Consider the following 20,855-nt stretch of genomic DNA (forward strand, 5'->3'; position numbering starts at 1 on the left):
TCTGACGTGTTTTTTGGAAAGTGCCTAGCTGTGGATTTTGGCCTCTAGCTCAGCCGGCACCTAGGGAAACCTACCAAACCTGTCCAGTTATGAAAACTAGACATATAGGGGAATCCAGGGTGGGGTGACTTGTGGGGCTCTCACCAGGTTCTGTTCTCCAGAATCCTTTGCAATCCTCAAACTTTGGCCCAAAAAACACTTTTTCCTTATATTTTGGTGACAGAAACTTCTGTAATCTGAGAGGAGCCACAAATTTCCTTCCAGACAGCGTTTCCCCAAATCTCCCAATAACAATGATACCTCACTTGTGTGGGTAGGCCTAGTGCTCACAACAGGAAATGCCTCAAAACACAACATGGACACATCACATTTTCCCAAAGAAAACGGCTGTTTTTTGGAAAGTGCCAAGCTGTGGATTTTGGCCTCTAGCTCAGCCGGAACCTAGGGAAACTTACCAAACCTGTGCATTTTTTAAAACTACGCACCTATGGGAATCCAGGATGAGGTGACTTCTGGAGTTCTCACCAAGTTCTGTTACCCAGAATCCTTTGCAAACCTCATAATTTGGCCAAAAAAACACCTTTTCCTCACATTTGGTGACAGAAAGTTCTAGAATCTGAGAGGAGCCACAAATTTCCTTTCACCCAGCGTTCCCCAAAGTCTCCCAATAAAAATGGAACCTCACTATTGTGGGTAGGCCTAGTGCCCGCGGAAGGAAATACCCCAAAACTCTACCTTGACACATTTAAATCATCAAATACAAAACTATCTCTTTTTCTGTGGGGGCATCTGAGTTTTTGGTCCTGAGCTCAGCAACAATACAGGGAAACCTATCAAACCCAGACATTTCTGAAGACTAGACACAAGAGGGAGTCCAGGGAGGTGTGACTTGCGTAGAGACCCCACTGTTTTCTTACCCACAATCCTCAGCAAACCTCAAATTTAGCTAAAAAAAACACATTTTCCCACATTTCTGTGTTGGATGACTGCACCGGGACAATGTTCCTACCACCCAACGTTCCCCTCAGTCTCCCGGTAAAAATGATTTCTCACTTGTGTAGGTGGGCCAAGTGCCTGTGATAGGGAAGAGCCAAAAACAATGTTGAAATTGAGGGGGAACCAAAGCGGGTCCGAAAGGGCAGTTTGAAAAAAAAAAAATTTAGGCTGAGAAGTGGGCATAATTTTTATCCGTATAGATGAGACCATGCTGGGTGGTAGGAATTTTGAGGATTCCTGCAGATTCGGGAAGGTTCCATCACAAAAATGTGGAAAAAATGTGTGATTTCCAGCAAAGTAGGAGGTTTCAGATCATTGTGGGTAAGAAAATGGTGCAGGGTGCATGTGAAGCACACCACCCTGGACTCACCCAGATGTTTAGTTTTCAGATGTGTCTAGATCTTTTGGATTTTTCTACATGGCAGCATCCGAAAGTCCAAAAAGTGAAGCCCTCACCATTCCAAGTGGGATGATTTTGAGAGTTAGCCAAGCTCTCATGGCCTAAATTTAAAACCAAAACCCAAAATAATTAAATGTCCTCTTGCTTGCCATGGGATAAGATGTTTTAGTGTGTGAGGGGAGAGGTGAAAGACTGTTACCCCCATCATTTGGGCCTATACTGGTTGGTAGCCACCACCACACTATTTTTTTTAATTCCCTGGCATCTAGTAGACTTTCTGCCCCCCCGGGGTGTGGATCGGAGGTAATTGCTCCATCTGCCCACTGGTGGGCAGAACAACTTTGGCCCCATTTATTTGGGGTGTTTTGAAAACAAAATCTTCCCTGGTCTCTGGGGGGCAGATTGGCCTTCAACTAATAGGCTGATTTGCCCCCAAATGGGGCACATATGGCCAACAGTAATGTGCCCCATTGGGAGCAACCCTTGGCCAAGGAGTGGCCCCCCAAACAAAATACACACATACACGCACACCAATTGCTGGTGCCTAAGTGGTTTCTCCCCACCCAGGGCAGATCCGCCTAATAGAAATATGCCGATCTGTCACCAAGGGGTGCAGAATTGGCCTAAAAACAATTCCCCACCCCCCAGGGAGAGATCCAAGGGGTCGCGCCCCTTATCAATCGAAAAATAAAATAAATCCCTGGTGTCTAGTGGCTTCTGCCCCCCCTTGGGGCAGATCCGCCTAATTAATATAGGCCAATATTCACCCAGGAGGGGCAGAAAAGGCCTAATAAAAAAATTGCCCCCCGGGGAGCAACCCTTGCATAAGGGGTCACGCCCCTTATTAATATAAATAAATAAAAATAAAAAAATCCCTGTTGCCTAATGGCTTCTGCCCTCCCCGGGTGCAGATCGGCCTAATTAATATAGGCCGATCTGCCCCCAAGGGAGGCAGAAAAGGCCTAATAAAAAATTGCCCCCTGGGGAGCAACCTTTGCCTAAGGGGTCACCCCCCCCTTATCAATATAAATAAAACTTTTAAAAAATCCCTGGTGTCTAGTGGCTTCTGCCCCCCTTGGGGCAGATCGTCCTAATTAATATAGGCTGATCTACTCCCAGGGGGGACAGAAAAGGACTAATAAAAAAATTGCCCCCCTGGGAACGAGCCTTGCCTAAGGGGCCGCTCCCCTTATCACATAAATAAAAAAATCCCTGGTGTCTAGTAGACATTTCTGCAGCCCATTGCATTGCGATCGGGCTGCATAAATGCTCAGAATGACATCAAAAGAAAGGAAAAGACTTTCTTTTGATGTCCCTCCCTGCTGAGCATTTATCTTCTTCATTGCGCTATGTATGGAACACTCTTCCTCCTCCTCATTTCCCTCATCCTCTGTGTGCCCTTCAGTGCTCTTGGCTGTCACCCAGGCCCTCAGCACCTTTTGCAGCTCCTCCTTCTTGGATGAGCTCTTAATGGGACAGCCAAAACGTTTACAGAACTGCTTTTGCTGAGCCTTGGTATAGCTTTCCAATTTCTCCAGGTCAAAAGCAGCTCGCCTGATGCATCTCCAGATTGGGACATGATGAAAAGTCAACAAAAGTACAAAGTTCCAAAAAGCAGAAAAGTTTCCAAATGAAGTTCAGAAGTCAATCAAAGATTACGACAAAAATGGATGTAGGGAAAGAGAAAAATCAAAGATCACCAGACAAGTAGTATGTGGTCATGTAGGCACTCAAAACAGTAGTGTACACTTAATTACTGTATGTCAAGTACAAATACAAATACAAGTCCAAACCCCAACCGCTGATCACCAATGTTAGAAATGGGGTCTTTGGTTGACAGTCCGGTTATCCCCTGTTCAAGCAAGGACCCTCACTCTAGTCAGGGTAAAAGAGAATCACCCTCTGCTAACCCCTGCTTACCCCCTTGGTAGCTTGGCAGAGCAGTAGGCTTAACTTCAGAGTGCTAGGTGTAAAGTATCTATACCAACACACACAGTAACCTAATGAAAACCCTACAAAATTACACAACACAGGTTTAGAAAAATAGGAAATGTTTAGTTTAAAACACACACTAACACTGTTAGCATTAAAATGTACCTTGGGTGTGTCAAAAATAACCCTGCACGGGCGAGGGTGTCCCAAAAGGGGCTTGGAATACATTGATTTCACTCACGAGTGAGAACTTGCGTCATTTCGCCTTTCGTCGGGTCATGCGCGTCGTTTCTTCTATCCGCAGGAGAGCAATGCATCGATCTGGTCAGCACTCTCAGGTCCGGGCAGGCCTTGAGTTGTTTTTACACACCCAGCGGTACTTGAGTTGGAAATCCAGCCACGCGATGAACCAAAAACCACGCAGCGCAGGTTGTGATCTCCCAGCCTCCGTCAGCAATGCTGCATGTTGTTTCTCCAGCTCCGTGCGTCGATTCTTCAGTCGCGTTTCCAGAGAGCATCAATTTCCTGCTGCACGGCTGGCGGCGCGTCGTTTCTTCAGCAGCAGATCAGAGTCACGTTGATCTTTTCCCTGCATGTTGCTCTGTGCGTGGATTTCCTCCTCTTAGGCTGCCAGCTTCTCCTTTCAGGGTCCCAGGAACTGGATGGGCACCACAAAGCAGAGTAGGAGTTTCTCCAGACTCCTGGTGCTGGAAGAGAGAAGTCTTTGCTGTCCCTGAGGCTTCAAACAACAGGAGGCAAGCTCTAAATCAAGCCCTTGGAGATCTTCACAAGATGGAAGGCACAGAAAGTCCAGTCTTTGCCCTCTTACTCTGGCAGAAGCAGCAACTGCAGGGTAGCTCCACCACGCACAGTCACAGGCAGGGTAGCACTTCTTCCTCAGCTCCTCAGCTCTTCTCCAGGCAGAGGTTCCTCTTGGTTTCCAGAAGTGTTCTAAAGTCTGTGGTTTTGGGTGCCCTCCTTATGCCCAATTTCTCCTTTTAAGTAGGCCTACTTCAAAGTAATGTCTCTTTTGAATGTGAAATCCTGCCTTGCCCAGGCCATGCCCCAGACACTCACCAGGGGGTTGGAGACTGCATTGTGTAAGGACAGGCACAGCCCTTTCAGGTGTAAGTAACCATTCCCCCCTCCCTCCTAGCACAGATGGCTCATCAGGAAATGCTGTGTGCTCACTGTCTAGCGTGAGGTCCAACCAGCCTAACTGTCAAACTGACCCAGATAGGGAATCCACAAACAGGCAGTCACAGAAATTGTATAAGCAAGAAAATGCGAACTTTCTAAAAGTGGCATTTTCAAACACACAATCTTAAAATCACCTTTACTAAAAGATGTATTTTTAAATTGTGAGCTCAGAGACCCCACACTCCACATGTCCATTCGCTCCCAAAGGGAATCGACACTTTAATCAGATTTAAGGGTAGCCCCCATGTTAACCTATGAGAGAGATGGGCCTTGCAACAGTGAAAAACGCATTTAGCAATATTTCACTGTCAGGACATATAAAACACATTACTAAATGTCCTACTTTAACCATACACTGCACCCTGCCATTGGGGATATCTAGGGCCTACCTTAGGGGTGTCTGACATGTAGGAAAAGGGAAGGTTTAGGCCTGGCAAGAGGGTACACTTGCCAAGTTGAATTTAGAGTTAAAACTGCACACACAGACACTGTAATGGCAGTTCTGAGACATGATTACTGAGCTACTTAAGTGGGCGGCACAACCAGTGCTGCAGGCCCACTAGTAACATTTGATTTACAGGCCCTGGGCACCTCTAGTGCACTGTACTAGGGACTTACTAATACATCAAATATGCCAATCATGGATAGACCAATTACATTCACATTTTGTAAAGGGGCACTTGCACTTTAGCACTTGTTAGCAGTGGTAAAGTGCCCAGAGTAACAAAAACAGAAAAATCAGAGTCCAGCACACAACAACAACCTGGGGAACAGAGGCAAAAGGTTAATGGAGACCATGCCAAGGATGAAAAGTCTAACAGGTAGTATTTCACTGTTAGGACATGTAAAACACATCAGTAAATGTCCCACCTTTAACATACACTGCACCCTGCCCATTGGCCTACCTAGGGCCTACCTTAGGGGTGCCTTACATGTATAAAAAAAGGGAAGGTTTGGGCCTGGCAAATGGGTACACGTGCCAGGTCAAATTGGCAGTGCACGACTGCACACACAGACACTGCAGTAGCAGGTTTGAGACATGTTTACAGGACTACTCATGTGGGTGGCACAATCAGTGCTGCATCCTGCTAGTAGCATTTGATTTACAGGCCCAGGGTACCTCTGGTGCACTTTACTACGGACTTACTAATAAATCCAATATGACAATCATGGATAAACCAATCAACAATACAATTTACACAGCGAGCATATGCACTTTAACACTGGTTAGCAGTACCAAAGTGCCCAGAGTCCTAAAGCAAACAAAAACAGGTCAGAACAAATAGGAGGAAGGAGGCAAAAAGATTGGGGATAACCCTGCAAAAAGGGCCAGGTCCAACAAGTATCAAAACTAATTTCATTGCAAAAGATATGTTTGCATGCCTTATGGTGCTGCTCTTCTCTCAACAATTCTATTTTTTCTTCCTGGCTGATAACGTATCAAATTGTTTTATTAAATTAAAGCATCTCCATGATGAAAGAGACAGGGATACATTGAAATATAATATTTCGTGTCTAGATACATGCTCTGTTGCATGTGAATTTGAAGAGAGAAAGTGGTGTTTTTAAGATACATGACCTGACCGTGACCCGAAATGAACCCATATAATGGAAAGTGATTATTTACTGTGAGATATAACTGTAACCAACAAATGAAGCACAAATTTAATTTGCCTTTATTTTGATACTGGCTATCAAATTGTATGTTCTAATTTAGTTTCAATACAGTGTATTGAATTGAATTTGCATGTATATATTGATCCATATCCCTGGAAAGGGAGCAACATGATCTTAACTTTGTATTAACGTTTTCGGACTACCTAAATGTTTTGACAGAAAAACACTGCACTCTTCATTAATAATGATTAAGGTGCATGCCTCTACCTAACGCTGGGGAGCAAAGGAACCAATAACGTTAAAGTTCTTGCTCCACTTTATGCCTGTGTATAGTTGTGGGGAGGCGGTAGTGCTCAGTTTTGGCGGTGTAACACTGAGAGTGTGGTTGCGATTTGGTTACTGTGCTGTATTGCACAAAACATAAAACTGCAGCCCAGAGTGCCGGCTGTTCTTTACATTTCTGATGCTAAAATGGGAGCTGTCCCCTTGAGAGGCACGTACGAGCTGGTGACCCAATTGTTTAGGGTCCCGGGATACTGAGTTCAGTTGGGACTGGATATTAAGGTATATTAGGCCCGAACCACAAACATCTAGAAATTACACTTTCCTTTCAAATAAATTTCTAACTATCATGAAACAGACGTATATTCTTAAAGTCCTCATTGATATCTGTAACAATTAGAGGAGTGTTTTTAAAATTCATAAACATTTGTGCCTAAGTCAATTTACACAACTGGCATTTTTACGTTTTATTTCGTTAAACATTCTTTCCCATTGAGAAACCAATTCCTCACAAACATCCATTCTGAGGTTTTCCCTTTACTTATCGAACTTTAGTTCATATTATCTTCTGCCTTTGACAGGAATAATGTAAAAAAATAATTCGAGGCTGGATACTGCCGGCAAACGTTTGTGAATAATTACATGGATGTTTTGGGTATTGCCCTGCCTTAGAAGGTGTTCCCACCTAGAAGCACCCACAACTCGCTCCTTTAAATATAACTACTGAAATGTAGAAACCTCCACAGTAGCCTGATCTTACATTAGGGTAAATTCATCTGTCTGTGCAAATACAAATCTGTTGAAGGTCACAACCACACTTTTCATGCTTCATGCAACTATTTCTAATTCTACGTTAGACGTAATGCACAAATAGTTGTGTGAATCTGGCTCATCGTAGAATCACATCTTGGACGGTGGCTTACTGTTGTTATGGGAAAAGGCTCCCTTGATGTTTTCTTAACTTATATCCTCTTTGAGCGATAGTTTGGAGGATGCATATATAGTATTAGCCTTGGGGACTGTAAACAGAAAGGTCTACATTTAGGGTTTTCACGTTGAAGGCTATGGGAACAGAAAAGCAGAGTAGCATTTTGTGATAATATCTATTGTGCGGCTTCCTTTATTTAGATTTTCATGAGTGTGGTGTACAATTTTTCAAAAGATATATACATGTTGCCTGCATGCCTATTTTATTGTGTGAGATGGGCATCTTTGTGTAGTTTGCACCACTCAGGTGTGGAAGTAAGTTCATGGTAACTATTTCAATTAAAATATTATTGTGAGCAAATTTGGGTGTAGATGTACATAGTCACCAATTGTGTTTAGTTATGAAAGCTATTTTTCATTTAAGTGGGTTTGACTACAATTGTATACAAATGCGCTGACGTTACTGACTACTTTTCCAAAGTTGTTGATAAATCTATAACTTAAACATTTAAAACAATCATCATACCTGATAAAAATGCACACATTTGCAGAACATTTTCCTACTACCCAATGGGTGAAATTGTTTTTATGAATTAATGTAGTTTGGTGTGCAGTTATCCGTCCCCGTAGCCTTGATTTCACGCTCAGCGTCAATGCAAATTTGTTGCACGAATGCGAGAATGTGCTGAAGTGACGCCCCTGACAGCGAAATGACAGGCGCCCTCAGAATTAGCATTTAACTGGAATATTTACCGCCTTTCAGCTATTTTCACAAAATCCCTTGTAAAGATCACATTGAAAATGAAAGTGTAAACAGATCACACTGGAAGTGATAATGTAAACAGTAACTTTATTTTCACCACTGACAGCAGTAAGAGGATGAGGCACACCAACAGTTTTCTTAACTGTTCTCTCTGTCTCCTCGTCACCCCCATAGTTACAAAGCCACAGGATGGTTATACCAGACAACAAAACTCAGTGGGGCTGAGGGAAAAGGTAGGTCGTGTACAGCGAGGTACAGAGGTGGAAAAACAGACTCTTTGGGAAGAACATCGTTAATATAACCGTAACAGACACAGGTCGGTGCATATAAAGATATCTATGCTAATTTCTGCTTTGTGTGCAGCTCTGCTTGTATTTATGGTATGTGCTGCATTGTTGCCACTGATTTATTTTGTGTGAGGATTTAGGGCCATATGTACAAACACATTTTTCCATAGACACAGAATGGGTAAAACCATTTGCTACATCTGGCCCCTAGTTCTCCTGGCATCCTGTGGAAGTGGGTATATAAAATCAATCATATGGGACAGTGTGGAGCTGAGCATTGGTCAGCCAAAAAAAACTACAATAACAATTCAAACAACAAAAACACAATAGATTAATTTTTTTTTATTACATATCACATCATTTGCAGACTTATGCGTTTCACTGTTTTCCTCTTGAATTAGATATCTCTTTTTTTGCGTGCTAATAAAAACAGAACTGAATTATAATCACACAGTGCTGCGTCAGCTTCACAATTCTCTAAAGTGAAAACCTCATGTTCCTCGATTAAAAAACCAGATTCGGTTATAATTTCTCTCACTAATTTATCATTCAAATTCAATACGGGAAGCCATTTGTCACCGCACAAATACTTCGTGCATCCTAAGGCATCCGTGAATAATAGATACCCGCCTATTTTCAAAAAGGAGGAGATATTTTTTACAATCTGTCGGAAGCTATCCAGATCTTTGCTTGCAGATGAAAGACATTCAAAAGTGAGTATACAGTCAGCCTGAGGCACAACTATTGGATCGAATGGGTTGCTTTTCGTTACGTCACATTTTAATACTTGTTTGACTACACTTCTTAGTTTTTCTCGTTTCTCAACAAGCTTTCCACTGCGAAGAAAAGAAAAAGAAATTGTAAAAGCTCAGATATACATGTTTAGTTCTTTCCCATAAAATTTTTACATTAATAATTTTCACAGAAAAACAACACTTGAATTGAGGGGAAGCAATGGCTAGCAATCTAGGAGGGAATACTGCTATGCTAGTATAAGTTGAAAGCTTTGTCTATAATTTAAAAATGATATGAGTTGAAATCAAAAGTAGTATGATGTATGGAAATGCAATTGCTTAATTTGCTAACGAATTTGCCACTTCATAGAATTACCTATTTACTTCCAAGGACTAATGGATATTCATCTCCCCTGTCCAATGTTGAATTAGGACAAAAAAGCAAGTTTTAAATAACGAGAGGTAGAAATGCCTGAAAAACTAAAGTGATACAAAAATATCAAGATGCAGAAATCTTTGTCAAGAATATCGATTTTTAGGTAAGTAATATCGTTTTCAAGAATGTCTTTGCTGCACATATAGACCCTCATTATGACCCTGGCGGACGGGGGAGAAGTGGCGGTAAAACCGCCAACAGGCCAGTGAATTTTTTTTTTAAATTATGACCATGGCGGTTACCGCCACTTCTCCACTCCAACCGCCAGAGACTTTGGTGTCCAGTCCGGGGGCTGTCACCAGACCACCAGCGGTATCAGGACCCTGCATACCGCCATGGATTTCGGGTGGTTTGGAGCCGCCACAGAATCCATGGCGGTAGGCACTATCAGTGCCAGGGAATCCCTTCCCTGGCACTTATAGCGGTCTCTGACACCCACCTCCCCCACCCCGAATCCTCCCCCCACACCCCAAACCCCCCTGCCACTCCACAAAGGTGACAGGACCCCCCTCCCCACCCCTACCCCCCACATGCACATACACACACCCCTACACGCACAAATACACTACAACAACACATACCCGCACACATACAAACAGACATGCACACAGACCGACCCGCACACATTTCCCATACACACAACACACCCCTGCATGCATACACGCACTCACACACCTCCTCTACATACTCACACCCCATGCACGCACACAACACCCCCCCACCCCCCTCCCCGAACGGACGATCAACTTACCTTGTCCGTTGATCCTCCAGGAGGGGACGGGATCCATGGGGGCTGCTCCGCCGCCAGCTCCCCGTCACCAGAACACCGCCACACTGAATCATGGGACGTGATTCGGTGGGCGGTGTTCTGATGACGGGGCGGTGGAGGTGGACCAGCCTCCACTTCCACGCCGACCGCCAGTATGGCTGCTGGCAGCTCTTCATCCGAAAAAGGACGGAGGGCTGCCAGCAGTCATAATATGCTGCGCGGAAAACCGCCTGCACTGGCGGTCTTCAGCTCAGCGGTCTTTAAAAAAGACCGCTAAGGCCGAAATGAGGGCCATAGTTTTTAATTATATAGTTGTGAAAACAAGTTTTCAATTATTTTTATTTGTATTAGTTCATCTATTTTTATGTATTATTATTATTTGCATAATTGCTAATATTTTAAATATAGATTGTCCTTTTAAGTGATTAACTATTTTTTATTTAATTGCCAATAGTGATATTTAGTGTTGTAACTAGTTGCTAGAAAGGTAGGGGTGTAGGATGAGAAAATAATGAAGTAATAAATAACTGACAAGTTATATTTTTTACTTTTACATTGAGTGTTGGGTGCTTGATTTGTAGGGGAATAGGGAGGGAAGTTAATTAAGTATTAATGAACAATTATTTTTTTATTTAATTGATTAATAATTATGTAAATTGTGCAGTACTTATATTTCTCAGATATATATTAGGGTCAGGTTGTTGGGTTTTTAGAAGTATAGAGTGGGAAGTTAATTAAGTAATAATGTATTTTTAATTATTTAATTGATAAATAATTATTTACATTGTGTATTTATTATATTTTTTAGTTATATATGAGGTGCAGGTTGCTGGGTTTTGAGAGGCATAGAGTGGGAAGTTAATTAGGTAATGATTAATTAATAATTCATTATTAACTATTTAGTTCATTATTAATGATGTCAGATGTTCAATAATTATATTTTATAAGTTATATATTAGGTGTGACCAGCTGAGCTTGTAGGGGTATAGCATGGGCTGTTATTAGAGTAATAATTTATAACTAATTATTAATTTATTGAAAACTATTTGATTAAATATTATTTATGTTAATAGTGTTATGCTTATTTATTTCAGTTATACTTTAAGTGTAGGCTGCTAGGTTTGTGAGGGGTATAGTGTGGGAAGGCAATTAAATGACAAATATGTTTTTATTGATTACTAAATTGTTTAATAATCATGTTTTTTTTTTATTTGTATTGTTATACATAATGTATTTGTGGCTAATTAATATTTTTCTTTTTAGGACTTTTATATTTGTTGTAAATTATTATGGCTATTTAGATTTGTTTTGGGCTTAAAGTGAATTACTTTCCCCACTGTTGCACAGGCTGGAGTGGGAATAGTAAATTTTACCCCACTGAAGTCCAATGCTTTCCCTACTGTTGCACAGTCTGGAGTAGGAATAGTAAATATTAACCCCTCTGAAGTCCAACACTTTCTCTACTGTTGCACAGACTGGAGTTGAAATAGTAAATTTAACCTATATGAAGGCCAACCCTTTCCCTACTGTTGCACAACTTGGATTAAGAATAGTAAATCAAATCCCTTCCAAGTCCAACGCTTTTCCCAGAGTTGTCCAGATTGGAGTGGGAATTATAAATCTAATCCCGGCAAAGTCCAACACTTTGTCTACTGTTGCACAGACTGGAATGGGAAAAGTTAATGTAACACCTCTGAAGTCTAACGTTTTCCCTACTGTTGCACAGATTGGAGTGGGGAATAGTAAATTTAAACCGTCAAAATTCCAATGCTTTCCCCAGTGTTACACAGACTGGAGTGGGAATAGTACATTTTACCTCTCCAATGTCCAACGCTTTCCCTAACATTGCGCAGGGTGGAGTAGGTATAGCACATCCATTATTGTTAGACTTGTCCTAATAGTGTTTAAACACATCTCTTACTATAATGTGTTTATTTTTTACATCCGTCTGTCTATCTATCTATCTATCGATCTATCTATCTATCTATCTACACTCACACACACAAATGTTTAAGTAAATATATTTTTTCAATATTTTAAATATTTGACATTTTTATATTTTTTTAACTTAGTAATTTATTTGATGGTTTGCAATCGATTTGTTAATGTTTTATGTTTTATGCATATTAATAATGTTATATTAGTTTGAGATAGCATTTAAATGCACTTTATTCTCAGCCCACTACACTTTGTAACAACTATGGTGAATTTAGATTTAATAATGGAGAATAAGGACTCTGCTCTCACATTGAAAAGGGAGGAAATAATAACAATTTGGAACTATAGGCTGAATAGTATTTCAAGTTGGTAGAATATGCATTAAGATTTCTTTTAAAATGCAATTAGCACTTTAGAAGACCAATTGAAATACATGTTCAGCAGAGAGTGCCCTGATTTACGCAATTAAAGTCTATATATAAATATATATACTGGGAGGAAGCATTGGTGATCAAAGAAATTTGGATTTCCATTTGTGTCCGGGTAATCTTCTATGTGGTTTTAGAAGAAGTGCGTAGTATAAATATATATATTTACATATATATATATATATATATATATATATATATATATATATTTCAGGGTTACAGTGATGCATAAATTATGCAGAAAAGAATAGAGAACTCTGGGTAGTTCCCAAGTGTAGGTGGAGAGCAGCTCTAGCAAGTATATATATATATATATATATATATATATATATATATATACATATATATATATCTCGCAACAAGCAATCTCCAAGTGAAGGGAGCCCCATCCCTGCAGGGCTGCTTTGAAATGGGTTTGGCACATCCCCTAATTCATATCACAGAAAGAAAAATTGTCAAAGACCAACTCAATGAAGCACAGGCACTTATTGTAATCCATAACACCATTTTCTTGGCAGTCTTAACTTTCCTGACACATTTCGGCTTTAGCAGCCTTGTTCGCAGGTGAGCAAAGTCAAAATGCAAATTATTGTGTTCCTTAAGTCACTGTGAACATGTGACCAGAAGGGTAATCCTACTATTACTACAATGCACCGGTAATGTCAATGCAATATAACACTCTGTAATGTCTATTTGAATCTTGTTTAATAGCGTCTTGGCATCACAGTTTCAAAGTAAAATATTTCAACCATGTTTCCTCATAGTAAAACGGTTACGAATATTTTACAGAATTAGGGCTTAATTCATATGTTGCCAACCCTGCTCGACTTCACTGCTGCTGCTCTTCAAATACAAGTAGGTCAGAGTTGGCAAGAGAATTTAAATCTTCCAGTCTCCCTTTCTCACCTCTGTGCTGTAAATTGCAGGATAATCCTTTTGTGTTACACCTAGGCAAGTGGGACATGCTCCCCAAATGAAATCCAAATAAGCAATCTCCAAGTGAAGGGAGCCCTCATCCCTGCAGGGCGGCTTTGAAATCAGGTTGGAGCATCCCATAATTCATATCACCCAAAGAAAAATTGTCAAAGCCCAACTCAATGAAGTACTGGCATTTATCCATTGCAGGGATGGGGTCTCCGTTCACAGCAGGAAAGGTGCTCCACAGTGGCTAGGGGGGCTGAGGAAAGAGGGGAGAAAGGAAGAAGAAATAGAGAAAAACAAGGGATGACAGAAGAAAAAGGCAGAATGTGCAAGGGTGAAACAGCAACAGAGAGAAAGAAAAGAAAAGGAAATACTTACTTATGATGGCCACCAGACCATCAGGGATGAGGTGCAGGGATGAGGTGGAGGAGGGCTTCGAACTGAGAGTCAGGAGACTCTCAGGGGCATATTTATACTCCGTTTGCGCCGGAATTGCGTCGTTTTTTTGACGCAATTTCGACGCAAAACTAACTCCATATTTATACTTTAGCGTTAGACGCGTCTAGCGCCAAAGTCCATGGAGTTAGCGTCATTTTTTAGCGTGGACACCTACTTTGCGTTAATGAGATGCAAGGTAGGCGTTCATGTCTAAAAAATCGACTCCGAGGCATGTGCGTCGGATTTATACTCCTGGGAAAAAATCACGCCCGGGAGTGGGCGGGTCAAAAGAAATGACGTACGGCCACTTTTGCGCCGTTTTTTAGCGTCTGCAAAAGGCAGGCGTTAAGGGACCTGTGGGCTCTGAAGGAGCCCAGAGGTGCCCTCCCATGCCCCCAGGGACCCCCTTGTACCCTTGCCCACCCCAGGAGGACACCCAAGGCTGGAGGGACCCATCCCAGGGACATTAAGGTAAGTTCAGGTAAGTATTTTTTTTATTTTTTTTTGTGGCATAGGGGGGCCTGATTTGTGCCCCCCTACATGCCACTATGCCCAATGACCATGCCCAGGGGACAGAAGTCCCCTGGGCATGGCCATTGGGCAAGGGGGCATGACTCCTGTCTTTGCTAAGACAGGAGTCATTTCTATGGGGGTTGGGAGTGAAAAAAAAATGGCGCAAATCGGGTTGAGGCTCAAAAATTGCCTCAACCTGACTTGCCCCATTTCTTGACGCCCAAGCTCCATTTTCCCCTACGCCGGCGCTGCCTGGTGTACGTCGTTTTTTTTAACGCACACCAGACGGCGCCGCCGGCTAACGCCGGCTAACGTCATTCAATAAATACGGCGCCCGCATGGCGCTTCAGAATGGCGTTAGTCGGCGCTAATTTTTTTGACGCAAAACTGCGTTAGCGCAGTTTTGCGTCAAAAAGTATAAATATGGGCCTCAGTTTGTCCCAGCAAAGGCAGAGGCAGCAGCAGCCAGAGGAGCTGGGGAGGGCAGCAGACACTGACCAGGAGGTCAGTGCAGTTGCCCTCTCACAGCACTGCGGCACCATTTAGAAGGGGAGGGACGGGGGAGCAGTCAGCTAGGAGGCAGGAGGCTGAGAAAGGTATATGGATTAAAACCTGTTTGCTAGATAGAGGCTGTTGATTATTTTTGGTGAATCTTGACAGTACAAAATATGGTATTTCTGATTCATACACTATGAAGTAGCGTAGTAGGGGAGGAGAGGACACTGGTGGTATTGCAGCAAGCATTCACTATTACATTCTGGTAAATACAGTTCACCATATTCTCTATAACTTACAAGCAAGAGTTTTTCACCATGTTTTGGTGAACTACTGCAATATCGCTGTGAATTCCTGGATGTGTATTTCTGGGTGATTGCCCTTTTTTAGCAGGAATGCTTGGAATGCTGGTTGTATTTCATCAGGTCAATAGCTCAGATATATGATGGAACAACACATGCGTATATCACGCATGCCTTTACAACGCAGTCGCTATGACAAAATCTTTACCACTCATGCCTTTACCATGCATACCTTTACAACACATTTCTTTGTAAAAGCATTGTTTGGTAAAGGAATATGCATGGTGAATTTTCCCCCGTCCTGCCCCTACACCTAACACCATACTCCACCCACCCAAGACTTTAAACTGCCACTTCCACCCCCTACCCTGAGCCCAAAGCCCGCCCCCTACCCTGCCCTGTCTTAAAACCTAGCCCACTCTGTCCTAAAAACTACCCTGAGTCTCTACCCCACCCTAAAACCTACCCTGTCCTAAAAACTACCCCACTCTGTCCTAAAAACGACCCTGCCCTAAACCCTAAAACCTACCCAGCCTCTCCTAAAAACTACCCCGTCCTAAAAACTAACCAACTCCAGCCCTGAAACCTAAAATTTACCTTGCCCTGTCCTAAAAACTACTCTGACCCCCCTGCCCCAAGCTCAAAAAGCTATCCTGCCCTGCCCTATAACCTACCCTTCCCTGTTCTAAAAAACTACCTCGACCCCTGCCCTAAACCCTAAAAGCTACCCTTCCCTGTCCTGTCCTAAAACCTACCCTTCCCTGTCCTAATAAAACTAGCTCAACCCCCACCCTATACCCTAAAAGCTACTCTGCCCTGTCTGAAAACCTACCCCGCCCTGTCCTAAAAACTATCCCGATACCTCACCCTAAACCATAAAACCTACCATGTCCTAAAAACTTCCCCGCCCTGTCCTAAAAACTCCCTGAACCCCCACCCTAAACCCTAAAACCTATCCTGCCCTGTCTAAAAAACTACCCCACTCTGTCCTGCAAACTACCATGCCCTAAACCCTAAAACCTACCCCGTCCTGAAAACTACCCCTCCCTGTCCTAAAAACTACCCAACCCCGGCCCTGAAACCTAAAACTTACCTCGCCCTGTCCTAAAAACTACTCTGACCCCACTGCCCTAAGCCCAAAAAGCTATCCTGCCCTGTCCTAAAACCTACCCTTTCCTGTTGTAAAAAACTACCTCGAACCCAGCTCTAAACCCTAAAAGCTACCCTTCCCTGTCCTGCCCTGTCCTAAACCCAACCTTTCCCTGTCCTAATAAAACTAGCTCAACCCCCACGCTATACCCTAAAAGCTACTCTGCTCTGTCTGAAAACCTACCCTGCCCTGTCCTAAAAACTATCCTGATACCCCACCCTAAAACCTACCATGTCCTAAAAACTACCCCACTCTGTCCTAAAAACTCCCCCAACCCCCACCCTAAACCCTACAACCTAACCTGTCCTGTCCTAAAAATAATTCCGCAACATCCTAAACCCTAAAAGCTACCTGTCAGCCCTAAAGCCTAAAAGCTGCCTGCCCTGCCCTAAAACCTGTCCCGCCCTGTCCTAAAAACTACCCAGTCCCCACACTAAACCCCAAAACCTACCTTGTCCTAAAAACTACCTCACCCTGTCCTGAAAACATCTCTGACCCCTGCCCTCAACCCTAAAATCTACCCTGTCCTAAAACCTATATTGCCCTGACCTGCCCTAAAAGCTACACGTCCCCCGCCCTGTCCAAAAATTATCTCAACCCCCACCCTAAAACCTACCCTGCCCTTAAAAGTATCCCACCCCCTGTCCTAAAAACTACCCCAACACCGCACCCAAAACGCTAAAAGCTACTCTGCCCTGTCCTAAAAACGACCTCAACCCCCTGCCCCCCCTAAACCCTAAAACCTACCCCACCCTTTCCTAAAAACTACCTGACCCCCTGCCTTCACCCTAAACCCTAAAAGCTACAATGCCCTGTCCTAAAACCTACCTTGCTCTGTCCTAAAAACTACCCCACCCCCCAACCCAGCCCTAAATCCTGAAACCTACCCTGTCCTAAAAACTATCCCAAACCCACACCCTGAACTCTAAAATCTTCCCCACCCCGTCCTAAAAACACCCCCGACCCAGTCCTAAAAACTGACAAGTATACATTTGTGCTCTTGACGAGATGTACTGGTATCGGGTATGACGTCCTCAAGCCTTTTGTGTGCACTGGACTGAAGTTCAATCTGATTGATTGGACTCATGCGTGAGATGATGCCTTTGTGAATTATGAATTGTTACATCCTGTTCTATCATGCACACATTCTTTCTGTGCTACAGGAGAAAATGGCACATACAATACTTGTAGTTTTATGTTAACAGATCAAACATCATTGTTTGGCTATATCCGACCCCAGAAGAGTAATACGTGTACGTTGCCCACTAATTGTAGTGCACAAGGGAAACCTCCTGAATATGAAACTAATTTGTGAATTAGCCATGTCCTAAAGTATAAACCATATACTCTGTCAAAATTGTTCATCCATTAGTCCCAATTCATATTGAAAAAATTAACAAAAACTCTTCATGAAACTGTATTAGTTCAAACGTTGAATAAAAGCTTAAAATTAAATACTACTTGAGGCTATCTTGCTTTGGCAAGCTACTGATTAGCATTCTATCTTTTTTGTTGAAAAGAGGCTCACAGTTTTCAGGGATAATATTGTTCATCCAGTAATTATTCACACCGTAATAAAATACCTTAATAATTTCTCAGTTTTCTTAAGGTGAGTTAGGCTTTTAAGGGTGTGATGCATTTTAGCTTGTTGAGTGCTCTATATGCCTCGTTAGGTCGATCCTAAAGACATATGCATTAAGCCATCTTCATACACAATTTTGCCATAAATGTCTATTATGACATATAAAATTAGCACAGAACTGTGGGTGAATAACCACATAGTAAAGCTCATGTGTACCCCCATATTATCCAAATAAATCAGGTTTTGCACAACATTATTACTCAATGCACAAGTAAGGAAAACATCTATGATTATGTAAAACTCCATCATGATGTGGCTGGTCACCACTTGGAGTCCTTGCTGAAGGTCACTTCTTCTGTCTAGTCAGTGCTGACCGTGAGCAAGTAGGCATTAATGCAGTGAGTGGCTTTGGTCATCTAGGAAGTGAACTTGAAAGACTTTATCAGCTGCACCAGAGGGAGAGCAGGAGTTCCATGTCATCAGCATAGGAGAGGATTGCCAAAGGGATCAGGAATGCATTGAAGAGGGTTGGGCTGCGCAATGAATAATGAGGCACTCTGCCGATTAATTTGTGGGTTTCCTGGGAGCTAGGTGCCAGGTTGACAGTTTGTGTTCTATCCATTAGAAAGGAGCAGATTCAGCCTAGAGAATGTCCTTGGATTCCAATCTCGTATAGGCACCTGATGAGGATGGGGTGTTTGGACATGTTAAATGCTGCAGAGCTGTCCAGGAGAATGAGAGCTGATGCATCTCCACTGTCCAGGATCATGTGTTTATGTTTTCCTGTGATGGCGATGAATGCTGTTTCTGTACTGTGGTTGAGCCTGAATCCAGACTGCTCGCCATTGTGGGCATGGTGGTTGCTGAGATGGTCAGTAATGCATCATTGGTTAGTTTCTCTAAAAAGTAGGTCAAAGGGAGATGGGTCTGTATTTGGAGAGCATGGCTGGATCAGTGGATAGTTTCTTGAGTAGGGACATGATGGTGGAATGTTTACAGGTGTCTGGGAATGTGTGTTTTACTCAATAGAGATATTGAGGATTGGTGTTAGTGCTTAGCTGATTGGTAGGAGTCTTTTGGTGAAGGCATGGTGGAGAAAGGTGTCAGATGGGGCCCACAAGTGGATGGCCTTCAGGGTAGCGGCAGTTTTGACTGTGGTGATGGCAGGCCATGAGGTCAGGGTTTGTTCTTCAACAGTGATGAGAAGTTGAATTGGGGCTGTGGCAGGGTCCATTTGGTGGTCAAAGTTGCCATATATAAGATGATTTAATTACAGAAGAATTTAGAGAGCTTGTTACATTGGTTTTGCATGGGGTGTTGCTGGAGGCTGTAGGGGTGAAACCTTTGATGATGGTGAAGTTTCCTTGCTGGCGTTAGGCTTAAGATCAATGCAGTATGGAAAAGCTCCATATCTGCTGGCAATAGCGTCCTAGGGCAGGTTTGAAGAAGACTTTATCCATGGTGTCCTGGCTTGTTCTCCATTTGACTCCAGTTGCTTGAAGTGGCATTTCATCAGCCTGAATGCATATATGTACCAGCTGACCTGTGTTCAGGCTCTTGCTTTTGGGTCCCACTTAAGGGAAGCCAGGGTGTTGGTGCATGCAATGACCCAGCTGCTGAGGTTCTTGATGGTTTTTGGCAAGTTGCTGGTGTGCCCAGGTTGGTACCTGAGAAGGCCCAGTCCTCTTCTGTGATGTTTTCTAGCTACAGCAGGCAGATCCAGTAGTTGTAGGTCTGTGGTAGAGCAGGATGAGTTTGCTGAGCCTGATAAAACTGTGGTCTGTCCAGGACATAGTTGCTAGTTTGTTGATTGTGATGCTACTGATTGTAGAGAAAATTGGGTCTTATAAGTGTTCAACAATGTGGGTGGGTTCGGAAATGTGGTGGGTGAGACTGAAGTTTCTCAGGTTTTCGAGAAGGGTCGTAGAGTTTGTAACCATGTAGTCTTGTAGGTGAAATATAAGGCCTCTGACTAGGTGGAAGGATCTCATGTTAATGTTGAGGGGTGTGAGGTCCTTGGAGAAATTGATGCGGAGACCTGCTGATCTGTATACCAGGGTTCTATGCAGTAAATGGTGTGTACCTAGATGGTTTGGGTGGGAAATCAGTTATTCCACTTCCTATGCATATGGATGATGGGAAATCATCAAGCACTCTTGAGTGCCTTCTCATTTTAAAGAAGGTTTTGGCGGGAAACCAGTAATTACACTATAGTGCAGATGGATGATGGGAAATGCAATGTTGTCACTTCCTGTGCAGATTCGCAATCAGAAATGAAGTCCTCTTGTTTGGCTTCTTCTGTTAAAGAAGATTTTATCAGGAAACCAGTGATGTCACTATCCCTGTGCAGATGGATGGTTGAAAATCCAGTTATATCACTTCCTGTGCAGATGGATGATGGGAAAAAAGTCCTCCTGCTTGGCTTCTTCTCTTAAAGACAGTCGTAGTAGCATGATGCATGTTCAAACACTTTGTAGAGTAATTTATATGAGATCAATTAGCTGTGAGGTATATGGAGAAATTATTGTTCTTCAGAACCTACTAACTTGTAATACTCCATCACCATTGGAAGGTGTTAAAAGCACTAACAGGGTAAATAATTTGCAGGGAAATTCAAGTGAATTAATTAGAAGAATGAAACAGTATTTAGTGTACAAGTATATACATATTTAAAGGAATGAAGAAATGATGCTATGAGAAGACTTCCAAATCACCAGTGCCAAATGGCTGAAAAAATATTTGAGG

The 20,855-nt window shown here is 42.6% G+C and overlaps 1 protein-coding gene across 2 annotated transcripts in view; it reads right to left on the minus strand.

The window, feature by feature from the left end:
- Positions 1-8,730: 8,730 nt before the first annotated feature.
- LOC138250358 (nicotinamide N-methyltransferase-like) overlaps positions 8,731-20,855 on the minus strand; it is a 33,427-nt gene continuing 21,302 nt past the window's right edge. For both annotated transcript variants that reach the window (XM_069205142.1, XM_069205141.1), the window contains exon 3: positions 8,731-9,240. In XM_069205142.1, the coding sequence (XP_069061243.1) occupies positions 8,802-9,240 (439 nt within the window). In that variant the 3' untranslated portion in view covers positions 8,731-8,801. The remainder of the gene's footprint in view (positions 9,241-20,855) is intronic.

This window comes from Pleurodeles waltl, chromosome 8 (assembly GCF_031143425.1).
Source record: "Pleurodeles waltl isolate 20211129_DDA chromosome 8, aPleWal1.hap1.20221129, whole genome shotgun sequence".
Lineage (NCBI taxonomy): Eukaryota > Metazoa > Chordata > Amphibia > Caudata > Salamandridae > Pleurodeles > Pleurodeles waltl.